This window comes from Phocoena sinus, chromosome 17 (assembly GCF_008692025.1).
Source record: "Phocoena sinus isolate mPhoSin1 chromosome 17, mPhoSin1.pri, whole genome shotgun sequence".
Classification (NCBI taxonomy): Eukaryota; Metazoa; Chordata; class Mammalia; order Artiodactyla; family Phocoenidae; genus Phocoena; species Phocoena sinus.
The window spans coordinates 4,065,956-4,079,076 of NC_045779.1; the positions used below are offsets into that span (position 1 = coordinate 4,065,956).

Sequence of the window (13,121 nt, forward strand, 5' to 3'; positions counted from 1 at the left end):
GAGCGCGGGCGGCGGGCTGGGGCGCGCGCCGGGCGCCGCGAGCAGCTTGGCTCCGCGCAGGCAGCCAGGCGGCGCTCCTGCCGGCTCCGGGCGCGCCGCTAGCCCGGCCCAGCGCCCAGCCCGGCGGGCGGCGGGCGGCGGGCGAGCCGGCGCAGGAGCGGGCGCAGGGACAGCGGCAGGGGAGCCGCGCCGCCAGGGAGGGAAGCCGGGGCGAGGCGAGGCGGCGGCGGGAGGAGGAGACAGCGGGGAAAGGTGTCACATAAAGGAAGGCTCTTCTTCGCTTGGGAGGCATCATGGCCGCTAAGTCAGACGGGAGGCTGAAAATGAAGAAGAGCAGCGACGTGGCGTTCACCCCGCTGCAGAACTCGGACCACTCGGGCTCGGTGCAGGGACTGGCTCCGGGCTTGCCGTCGGGGTCGGGAGCCGAGGACGAGGAGGCGGCAGGCGGCGGCTGCTGCCCGGACGGCGGCGGCGGCTGCTCGCGCTGCCGCTGCTGCTGCCGCTGCTACTGCTGCTGCGCCGGGAGCGGCGGCTCCGGGGGCTCGAGCGGCCCGGGCGGCGGCGGCGGGGCGGGCTCGGCGGCGCTGTGCCTGCGCCTGGGCACGGAGCAGCGGCGCTACTCGCTGTGGGACTGCCTCTGGATCCTGGTCGCCGTGGCCGTGTACTTCGCGGACGTGGGCACGGACATCTGGCTCGCCGTGGACTACTACTTGCGCGGGCAGCGCTGGTGGTTCGGGCTCACGCTCTTCTTCGTGGTGCTCGGCTCGCTCTCCGTGCAAGTGTTCAGCTTCCGCTGGTTTGCGCACGACTTCAGCACCGAGGACAGCGCCGCCGCCGCCGCTGCCGCCGCCGCCGCCGCCGCCGCCGCCAGCTGCCCGCAGCCCGGAGCCGACTGTAAGACGGCGGGCGGCAGCGGCTCTGCAGCCGCGGAAGGCGAGGCTCGCCCTTCCACGCCGCAGAGGCAAGCGTCCAACGCCAGCAAGAGCAGCATCGCCGCCACCAACAGCGGCGGCAACAGCAGCGGGGCCACGCGGGCCAGCGGCCAGCGCAGGTCTGCGTCCTGCTCCTTCTGCCTCTGGCTCGTGCAGTCGCTCATCCACGTCCTGCAGCTCGGGCAGATCTGGAGGTACCGTATCGGGGGTGGGGGAAGAGGGAGATTTGCTGCCGCTCCTGCGTCCCCACTGCTTTACTCTTGCACAAGAAAATCGTTGAGGGTTGCCGTGGTAGTAAGCCTAGTCACACTCCTTCCGGGTTTTGGTTTGGTTTGGTTTGGTTTGGTTTTAAATTTGTGATCACAACCTAGGGTGGGAGAGGAGTGAGGGGCAAGGGAAAGGCAGCAAAGTGGCTTTGAGCGCTCAGCCCTTGTCTTCCCACTCCGTTCGACCAGCTTCTCTATGTGCTACACCCCCCTTCCCGCTCCCCCCCCATTTTTAGTGGTCCTGTTTCTGTGAGTAGGAGAGGATTCCTATCACATCTTCTAAAAATCCTTTTTAATTATGTTGAATTTGAGGTGTGTGTTGCAGTTTGGATGGCTTCTTTTGTTCCCTGAGAAAAATTGCTAATTCTAGTTAGATGGAGCTATTGCTGTTCAAAAGTACCCACATTTTAATTCTCACGGCTAGAGAAGTACTGTGCTTCAAGTAAAGAGCTTAGTAGGGACACACTTGTTTTTTGGGGGGACTGTGTATATCTATATCTATTTTTATATCCATCTCCAAATACCAGTAAGTACACTTTATGGGACCCAGACTTACTCTAGTGGTGCCCTTTCTGATTATCCTGCAGTGTCACCTCAGCTGATTTCTGGGATAACTAAGAACCCTTGGAAAAGGGTGGTGCATCTTGTAAACTTTGACCACACTTGGCATTTTCATTGACTTGCTTTGCTGCTTGTCACCTGACCTACCAAGTCTTTACACAGATATCACTTCCACTTACAAACTGGAGTACAAACTAGAATATGGTTCCTTTGGGCAGAGGGAATCATCTCTGGAACCATGGCAGCCTGGATTTAGGAATATAACGAAGTGGCAGGCTCAGGAATGCGTTTCTCCAGGTTTTATATGTTTTTGATAGCTTTTTGAATGATATTTTACAGCTACAAGAATTCTTTGTGTTGAAGCATTTAAATGCTAACATCCCAGAGTTATGCTTTTTGGGTTTTTCTTTTTTTCTTTTTTTTTGGGGGGGGTGTTTAAAATAACTTAGTAAGTATAAGTAAAATGAGGAAACTTCCTCACAAGTGCACTGATGTGGGACTACACTCTGCTTTGCCAGTGTCCTTTTCAATTTTATTTGTAGTTATTTTTGTGATTAAAAAACCAAAACGATTATGAGTCATTAACTCTGCTACAACTCAGAGAATTTGTGGAACGGAGCTAAAATCGTCCTTTACGGTGAAGTGTAGTGTTTTCATTGAGAAGAGCAAGTGTGAATATTTTTCAGTCTTTTCCGGGACCGTTGCTTTGTAAAGCAGGGTGAGCATTGCCACAGACAGTGACTTTTCAAACTGAGAAACTTTTTTTCCAAGCAGATACTTTCTGCTAAAGTGCTATATGATACGCAGTCAGACCAACTGATGTTGGAAACTTCGGTGCTTTGGACTTAAAGGACGTTTTGAAATGTCAGTTAAGTGCGATAGCTCTGTTTCCCATGGTTGACTACTGCAAAGGCTTGCAGCTTGGTGCTTTTCGAGTGTGATGAACTCAAAGGCTTGATTTAATTACTGAAATTATTTACGGGGTGAGATTCGTATGATTAGCAGTTTTAATCTGATAATGTGGTAAATGAAGCTTAACATTCCATTTGTTAACTTCTGCAGACTTCATGCGGGATTTGGAAATCACTCACTTTTACCTTTAAAATGTCTAGATTTATGTAAATAATGCAAACACTTCTCAGTTCTATTAGCTGAAGAACTATCTATGTTTCTTACCGATTTATACTTTGTGAAAAATTGGATATCAAATTCTAGTTGTGTTTATTAGACCTTCTAGACCAAACATTTTCCCAATTGAAAAATGATGTTTAATATCTCAGGACATAAAATGTGGAAAGTGAGAAATAATTAGGAAAAGAAGAGGGCCTAAATACATCTCAGCGAGACCATAGCCACTGGGTCATTTGGCCACACAGCAAAGCTATGGAGTGGTGGGGGGCAGGGATGGGTAAGGTTCAGTGCAGAAGGAAAACCACAGGCTGTCAGACAAATGCATTCACCAGCCCAACCCTTGGAGAAACTATGGTCACACATGGCTCCTTTTTGTCAAGCATTTCTACAATATTTTCCTTAAAGGCTTCAAAGTTTATTCTGCTAACACATGGTCATTTGGGAGGAGATAGTATTTTTTTAGATATATATACACATATATATTTTTAATATTTGTTTACATATTCAGAATAATGTATTTAATAATGTATATCTGAATTATCTAATCTTACTGTTCTTGGATTCCGGCTAAGATATTTGGAGGATGGTGGGGTAACGTGGTGGAAGCATGATCTAAGACTCAGCCTCATTTTCTCCTTATAATGTTAAAAACAAAGCAAAAAAAAACAAACCAAAAACTTTAGCCTAATGTAAGGAAATTGAAATGGGGTCAGAGAGTTCATGGAGTTTAACACTCAGATGCATTCCGAATTGTTTCAGTTTCTCTGAGTGTAGAAGATTTGAATGGAATTTGGGGGGATGGGTGCGTCTTTGATAATAAACTGGTGAAATGCAGTTCATCTCAGATTATTATATTAGACCATTATCTTTGACCACTGTGATTCCTTAATTAGGAGCATCCCTCTGGTTTTTCAAGCTTTTCTTTTCAATGCATTGTACACAAATGTTGCAGAAAGACCAAGGTATCAATGGTTCAAAGCTCAGAGTTCATTAGTCATGTTTTAACATGCTACTTTCTAAGATCAATAAAATAGATTTTAGCTAGGTTGGTAACTGTTCATTGTATTTCCATGGAATTCAAGTTATTTTAGGTAAGGGTCAGATTCTAAAAGCTCTCTGTAGATAAAATCCTTTGAAATACCATCAAAGTGTTTGCTTGCTCAGAAATAGCTGTTTGAAACATTTTGGACAAGATTTGCCTGTATTCATACATTTATTACAGATGCAACTGCTGAAAACAATGGTACATATTCATTTTAATTAATGTTTACTAATGGAAAAATTAATGGCAGCTTTTAAAGTTGCAGGAGTTGATACTGGGAAAGAGCCGTTTGAAATAATAAAGTGAATTTTTGCTACCATGCGAAAAGAGCAATTGTGACTTTAAAGGAACTGTCTGTGAATGAATGAGGAAGTACTTTTTCTTTCTTGTTCACGTCATGTGATTCCAGAAGTTACTACGAGTGCGGTTCAGCCAGTGGGAATCAGAAACGCGCAATCAGATCAGCTTTTAGTCTTCATAATACCCGTGATCAATTATATCTGGACGTCTTCTTCCTTCAGAGTTTATGACTTAGTCTTCAAATTTGACCTGAATTTCTCCTACACATGTACATGTGTAGGTACGTACATTGTTGTCCTTATTTGGATAATAAGGACAACAATGTATAAAAATGACAACTTCCCTTCACTAAGGTTGGCAAAGTTCGAGAGAGAGCTGAGTTTAGACAAGTTAGGATGTTTCTCTAATACACACCAGTGGTTCAGTGGCAGAACGGAGGCTGGAGCTCAGATCATCTGACCAGTGTTCTTCTTCCTACACCACTTGGACGCACTGAGGTTGTTGTAGTGGCATTAACGACTAAGTGACATAATGTATGTGAATAAGCAGAAAGTGCTTTGCAAATGATAAAAAATTCTAGAGATAAGGAATGGGTAGGAAGATAGCATACTGGGTACAGCTGCGAGTGTTGAAGAAGTACCTTATTGATTCTGAGTTAGTTCTGAATTCTGATATACGTCAAGCACGATTGGTGCCCTTTCCTGAGTTTATTGAATGGTCATTTCCCATATATCTGTGTTCCCTCTACTGCTTATTAATTTATCTATTCATCTGTATTGAGTACCTGCTCTACTCAAGGCACTGTGCTAGTTACTGATCACCCCAAGATGAATAAAGTACACATCTTCTTTCAAGGAATCTACTGTCTGATGAGGAAGATGGAACAGTAAACCCACAATTTCAGTACTGGGAAATAAGCACTCTGATAGAAACAGGAAACTCAAGCCACCTTAGTGGTTCAGGTAAGACTCTGGAGCAGGATATGTTTGAGCAGAGGTTGTGATGGTGGGCAGGTCTGCTACTGAAATAAAGAGGAGGTTGGCAGTGAGGGCTTGGATATGACCGTGCAAATGGGCAGAGAGGCAAGAAAGAATAAGGCAGGTTAAACGTGCCCTTCGAACAGAGAGAGCGATTGAGAGATAGTAGCTAGAGGTGAAGATGGAGAATTAGTTGGGCTGGACGATGAAAGGAATTTAGATTTTATTCTGGAGTCACTGAGAAACCATTGAAGGATTATAAGGGTGAGGATTGTTGACAAAAGTGTGAAAATCTTGTTTTATTCAAAGGAGTGGCAAAACGTTGAAAGATTCAGAGGAAACGTATCAATCCCTCTCTAACTCGATCATGTCCCTTTCATTCATAAAAGTCCATTGATTTTAAACTCATTGAGTGTGGATGTAATTGGAGCATATAAATAGGCCCAACCTTGTGGGAGAGTTGTAAACAGATTGGTTGAAATTTATTGTATTTATACCAAAGTAAATTACTGGCAAAAGTTTATTTTGCGTTACTTTTTGAAGAGATTTTCCTTAGGATATGGTGGGCTTCACCTTATTGAAACCCTTAGAAAATTGTTCCTTGTGTTTGTGTAACACTTCAATTTTCAGAGGGTTTCCAAGTTTTCTTTCTTATGTGACCCTCAGACTCATCTTTGAGGTGACACGTTTTGCCTGTGTGGAAATTGAGACAGAATTTTAAACGTTTTTCTCTTTAGGTCACGTAGTTCTGCGCAGATTCTAGGCTAGAATTCAGTACTGAGGTGGGAGAGAGAAAAAGGAACATGGGAGATTGTTGATGTAACTGAGGATGATTTGGTAGAAGGGAAACCTGAAAACTTGAGAGCTCTCTGGTACTGAAGGGTTCTAATGTGGAAGAAACTTTTGCGTCAGCCCTCTGGGGCAAAATGGATAGGATCTACAGGAAGAGATTTTGAATTAATGTAAGGAAAACATTTTTAAGTAGTCATAAGGGATCCCAAGTTCAGCTAAGATGCCTTAGGAGTAACGAGTTCCTCATCATTGGAGTGTCTAAGCATAGTTTGGAAAACTGTAGGCAGAACTACGGTAAAAGATACTTTATTATACAGAGGGTTGGACTAGATCATCTTCCAGCTCTGAGATTTTATGACAGTTTCTATCATTACATGCTGCTCCAAACATAATGGGCTAACCTTTCTTTTTTTTGCATGAAAGAAGTAGGAGTTTGCTTGAATTACTGCAGCTGTGTCACTTAGAAATCTATTCATTGGTTATGGACCCAGTATCTTCCCTGGAGAATCACAAATCCACGCCACAGCCTTGAGTGCTGAGCTTGGTATTTAAATCTCTGAGTTAGCTCACAGATATAAATCCACACACAATCAGACAGTCCTCTGTCCATTTACTTGGGTTTCTGTATGAGCTGGAATAATTTATGCATAAATCTGTGTGGTAAATATAACTATTTCAGTGTCTTTGTAATAAATGCAGAAGTTGTAATTTTTCCATTCGCTTGAACTATACACTTATAAGGGTAAAAAAAAAATGTTCTACTTATTATACCCCATGAAATTGCAGGCTACTCTCAGAGCAATTGAAAGTAGCATTTATGCAAATGGATGCTATCATTTTTGAATAGCGTCCACAATCCTTGGGTCAGTAACTGTGAAGGTCTTTGCTCAGTCACTTACAAAAAAGGTCCTCAGTGTTTGAATATCCAAGTACATGACTTCTGTTAAATTTTTTTTTTATATATTTTTACAGTTTGAATGGAATAGTCTACCAATTTAAATAGCACCAGTCACTGAGTAACAGATAAATACTAGAATGATTCCCCTTTATATGGAATCCCGGGCCAATCTGATTAGCACATTTCCCTGACTTGTTTTAGAATTTGAATAGCACACATTCTAAGTTTATGGAAACAAGACTAGGTATTGGGATCAGATTTGTTACTCTGACGTATTATCAAATAGAAGGTGCAGTGTGGTGTTGGTCATGCATCTCAGGTATAATCTTGGAAAAGAGTTGGAATATGTTGATGGATTTCATGGGAAAAACATTCAGTAATTCTCCACAGGAAGTATTCTCTTGAATGGCGCGCGTAATTCTGACTACCACACCATGTGACTTCCTTCCAGCTGTCTGATGGTGTCCTTGGGAGCTGTTGGCATGGCCGGTCGGGAAGAAGGACCATGGGCAGATTCTCAGGAGGTCACTCTAGTAGTTGTGGATCCTACCTGTGTAGGCATACGTGTTCAGTGAATATTTGCTGATCTGTGAATGAAGCCCAGGGGTTATTATTTCTTCTTTGCATGAGCGTGGCTGCTCTCGCTGCCTGGTTGCTTCTCGAGTTGCTAATGGTACAGTGAATCAGAGAAGGTGCCATGTTGTCTAGAAAGGATACAACAAATCACGCAGCTCTTTTGTAGGTGACTAGTGCTAGGAAAGTGGGGCTGAATTTCACAAAATACTAGTTATCCTCTGAGAAAGATGCAGCTAGATGCTCACCTTCACTTACCTGTTCTTGCTGATAGAAAGGTGAGACTGGGGAAGCTTCGGGATAGATATTTTTCACTGAATTCTTATGTACTCTTGACCTTCTGAGAATACACCTGTATACAGAATGATTTGGGGGATTTTTGTGCCCCTACTTGTCTACTCAAAGAAAAGCTGTAGCTTCTGCTATTATGATGACTACGACCATCATCACCATAATTGTTATCACCATAGAACATTACTTCCATGTCTAGTGTATGTACAGAACTCATACAATTACTGATGGTGAGGGATAGTGAAGATGGGTTAAAATGGAAATGGATCAGTCCAGAAATCCTCTAGAGGCAAGAGGTGGCCTGTAGGACAACGGTAGATCTTTTCTAACCCTGAGATGAGGGCAGAGGGTCACAGCTAGTGTATCAACGATGGATCTTATTTAGAGGGACAGCTGCCTTTTGGGGAACTGGACTAAAAGGGGATCAGATGATTTGGCCACTTGGGGGCTCAGAGCCCTGGCAGTCACCTACTGTCCTGGGTTTACATGTGACAGCACCTGCCAATGGTCCCCCAAGTTTAGGTCTTCTTTTGGTTTCCTCCTTCTGCGTCTTAGTTTTCTACCTGTATGATGTGATTAGTCAAAAATAGGGTCCAAGGTTCTTTCCAGGCTTAAAATTCTGATTCTTCTTTGCTTGTCCAGTCCCCAGAGTATATGCACCAGAAAGTCTGTTCTTCTAAGGCCGTGACTACAGCATTGTGTAAGTCAGTCAAAGGGGATCTACAGGGGGTTTCCAGAGTTGACAATATTAGTGTCCGAAACCCAGGAATCGGTATTATATGTGGAGAGAGAATCTTAAACTTATTTGTATAATGCAACTTATTTTGTATCATTTCCAAATTTTAGTTATAATCAAATTAAACCATTTTCATTAAAACCCAAAGCTAAGTATTTGAAGCTGATGTTCAAAGTGTTCCATATCACTGATTTTAAGAGACGTACCCTATAGACTTGGGAAGCCACAGTTGCCTTCCGCCTTTCGTGGGGGGAGGTATGCACAGCTGGAGTGCTGGGATTAACAAATAGGAACAATGCTTCACAGGCCTAAAAAGAACTATCCATTAGGTCGAGGAGAAGGCTGTTGTCAGAGCTAGATTTGCTTCTAAATTAAAAGCTCGTCCTGGGTTACACTGTCACTGATTTAATATGCTGGAAATTGAATTAAACACTATACAAAGATGCTATATCCAGGCCTGCACTTGTTGAGGAACAGGGCTGTGTTACATTCTTCCAGAAGAACTCAACCCCTTAACCTTTCCCAGTTGGGGAGTGCCTGGATCTTCAGGATGTTAGAGATCTGTTGTGACACTGCATGATTTTCAACCTCACGACAACATTTCAGTTTTTTACATTAAAAAATTTTTTTTAAACATTTATTTAAAAATTGTCTGAAGTATGTCAAACTGTTTTCCCCCTTTCATGATTCATAAGTAGGCTGTTTGAATCAGTTCTACTTCTTTTGCTTACTTTATTTACTTGCACTGTTTTCCTGGCAGGGGAATCCTTCTACACAAACAGAGCAGTGGGCAGTGTGTGGGGTGGGTGAGGATTAGTCAGTCAGAATCAGGCACATATAGAAAAAAGGAGGATCTGCAGTGAAGTGAGTCTAAAAAGACTTGAGCTGACTTTGATTTGGCTTCCCATCAAGTACATTTTTAAAAAGTGTATAATATGGTTTTTTTTAATTCATTCTTTAAAAAAAAATTTTGTTGTGGTAATAACACTTAACATGAGATCTACCCTCTTAATTAAAAATTTTTTAAAATTAATTTTTATTAGAGTATAGTTGATCCACAACGCTGTGTTAGTTCCTACTGTACAACAAAGAAGTACATTATTTAAGAAGGAAAAAGTCGCCTTTCTGAACCCCCAGCCTAGGAGATTTCATCCATGTAAATAGCAGTCTGATTCCTCTTTCTGCAGCCTAGATAACAATTATGAATTAAGATATCAGTTTGGGGCTCAATTCTCTACTTTCCGGGTCTTTTCTCAGTAGCAGAGAGTCAATACTCAACACAAAGGTAGCCGTTGTAGCAGTAACAGTTACAGAACAGTCCCTCATCACTTCATTAGTTCATGGCATAATCACTGCATCAGTTGACAGTAACAATGAAGAAATGATCCTTCAGGAAAGAGGGGAAAGGATTTGTAAAAGCCTTCTTTTGTCTTGATAAGAGTTTTCAGCTGATTAATTAATTTGCTGTTTTACCAAAGTAAAATTAATAACAATCATTTTTTAAAATGTAGGTCAATTCTAGAAAACTCTCCAAAGTGATTTTTAGTACTTGGGTCTGTTGTTATAAATTAGGAAGGATGTCCCGTAGGGTTTCATATCTCTAGGGGATGTACTACTATTAAGAGTGGCAGTCACAGATATCCTATGGGATTTTTCCTGAATCGGTTGGTGATGGTCGGGTTTGAAAAACTGAGTTCTAGATGGGAACAGGTAATATAACACAGTCCCAATGAAAGCATAAATATTAGTTGTGTTCCTGCTTCGGAAAAGTAAACAGTCATTACAATTACTTAAGGATATACTAATATGATATACTAATATGTATCTATATCATATGTGGAATCTAAAATACGATACAAATGAATTTATTTACAAAACAGAAACAGACTCACAGACATAGAAAACAAACTTATGGTTACCTGAGGGGAAAGGTTGGGGAGGGATAAATTAGGAGTTTGGGATTAGCAGATACAAATTATTACGTATAAAGTAGATAAACAACAAGGTCCTACTGTGTAGCACAGGGAGCTATATTCAATATCCTGTAATAAGCCATAATAGAAAAGAATATGAAAAAGAATATATGTCTATATTTATATGTAGAACTGAATCACTTTGCTGTCAAGCAGAAACTAACACAACATTGTAAATCAACTATATGTCAATAAATAAATTAATTAATTAAGGTTGGAATCAAATGAGTAAGGGAGAGGAAACCTGAAGTTCTGATCAATACCTTGGAAACTATCATTTCATCCCATTCTCTGATCTGCTAGTAGAAGAGGTGGGTATTATGGATCGAGCATGAATTGATTAGTTGGAGGAAGAAAAAAAATAGCCATGAGAGAAATGAACGAAGATGGAGAATTTTATTCCATACTCAGAGGATGAAGTTTTAATCCTTTGTCGTAGGAGTGGGAAAATTGTACTGATCCCCATTCTATAACGCATCACAGCAAAGTTTAAGGCAAGGCTTCACCAGCCAGGCTAAGTTTCCATTAGATGAGTTGCAGCTCCAGCTGTGATATGATGGTCACATTTATGGGATCGAGTTGAGACTGAGGGCACCAGTGGGGTCTGCAGTCTGAGGGACTTTGACCCGAGTCCCGGATTGTCACACAGGTCAGAAGAGGGCAAGTCAGCTGGCAGAGGGTCAAGGCCAGGGCACATCATCACAAAGGAGAACATATTAAGAGCCCAGGATTCTAAGCAGGGACCAGAAACAAACTTGATAATAGTAAAGGGAGGTTAGAATCTGAGATCAAGGTCATCATGCAGGCAAACCATGACACCCGGACTTCAAAGTGTAAAACCGAAGGGAGATTTGTTTCATTTATGTTCTCGTTATATAACTTCTGTCTGGTCGGATATCAAGAGTAGGGCCTACAACTGGAGGTTGAGTTCTCATCCCGCTGAGGGGAGGGCAGAGGGCTGGGATTGAAGGCAGGTTCTCACTCATCCGCTGTGGACACCTGCAAATTCGTCAGCAACCCATTGGCCGAATCACTGTGTGGTCACTGTACTCGTTGCTGAGAATAAAATGACAGAAATAAGTGACCAGTGATAACCTTTTCGTCATGTTTTCCACAAACATCTGCTTAAAATCATAGTAAGGAAAACATGTTAAAAAGAATATGCTCTCAGAAAGTTTATGTGGAATCTAAAAAAAACGTTACAAATGAATTTATATGCGAAACAGAAATAGACCTGCAGACAAAGAAAACAAATTTATAGTTACCAGAGGGGGAAGGGGGAGAGCGATAAATTAGGAGTTTGGGATTAACATATACACATCACTATATATAAAATAGATAACCAACAAGGACCTACTGTAAAGCATTAGGAACTCTACTCAATATTATGTAATAACCTATAAGGGAAGAGAATCTGAAAAAAATAGATATATATGTATGTATAACTGAATTTCTGTGCTCTAAACCTGAAACTAACACAACGTTGCAAATCAACTATACTTCAATAAAAAAATAAATAAAAATAAATGGTTAAAAAAAAAAAAAGCTTACCATCTAGGAAAGGAGGCAAGTCGCTTTCATACCCCTGGAATCTGTCTGTGATGAGGCACTGAGTGAGCTGTTGACTCAAGGTAGAGTCAGCAACCAGCAGCCTTAGCATCTCTTGGAAGCATCTCAGAAATGCAGAATTTCAGGCTCACCCCTGATCTACTAAATCACAACTTGCATTTGAACAAAATCCCCAGGGGATTCGTAGACAGTTTTAAGTTTGAGAAGCAGAATAGCATCCATTCTGCTACAGAGGAGGGAGGACCCCTTTCAGCTGAAATGGTCAGGGAAGGCTCACCTGAGCTGGACGTTCATGGAAACTATACTTGATCCAGACACCGTAGCTGGCTTTCTCACTAGTTATTGCACTCAGTACGATAGCTTGGAAACCGTACCGGTGATAGGCGCACACGTACACACCCAGGAGCCTCCTTATAGACAGCGCTGTAAGCAAAAGTATGACAAAGTGAAAGATGTTAGTAAAATCTTTATTCAAACTCCATTGTTTTATTGTTCACAGCTGTTGACTGCTCTCTGCTCACAGTCTTATATTCTACTCAGACCTTATGCCATCTGGTCACTTGGGATGGAGGGGACAAGGGGTGGTGAGAAGGGGACCAGACCTTCTCAGCGGAGGTGGACACTAGGAAAGCGTTGGGTTCAGAGTAACCAGACCGTTAGGTTAGAGAATTAAAAGAGGGGCATGGGGCTTCCCTGGTGGCGCAGTGGTTGAGAGTCCGCCTGCCGATGCAGGGGACACGGGTTCGTGCCCCGGTCCGGGAAGATCCCACATGCCGCGGAGCGGCTGGACCCGTGAGCCGTGGTCGCTGAGCCTGCGCGTCCGGAGCCTGTGCTCCGCAGCGGGAGAGGCCGCGGCGGTGGGAGGCCCGCGTACCAAAAAAAAAAAAGAGGGGCCTGGCAGCTCTTGCCAAGAAAGACATAATGATTTGTCATCTTTGCTCAGAGAGGCGGAGCTAGGCTGGTTGTGGCATCCTTATTCATACTTTTCTGAAAAGGGAGCAGCCTTGAGGGTGAGCAAAGATGTCCCATCGCTGGGTGTCAGGGATAGTGGAGCGGGAGGTCAGCTTCTGGGCATCCCTC

At 42.9% G+C, this 13,121-nt stretch overlaps 1 protein-coding gene across 1 annotated transcript in view; it reads left to right on the plus strand.

The window, feature by feature from the left end:
* Positions 1 to 293: 293 nt before the first annotated feature.
* XKR4 (XK related 4) overlaps positions 294 to 13,121 on the plus strand; it is a 312,781-nt gene continuing 299,953 nt past the window's right edge. Inside the window, exon 1 of the mRNA XM_032610172.1 lies at positions 294 to 1,126. Coding sequence (XP_032466063.1) covers positions 294 to 1,126 — 833 coding nt within the window. The remainder of the gene's footprint in view (positions 1,127 to 13,121) is intronic.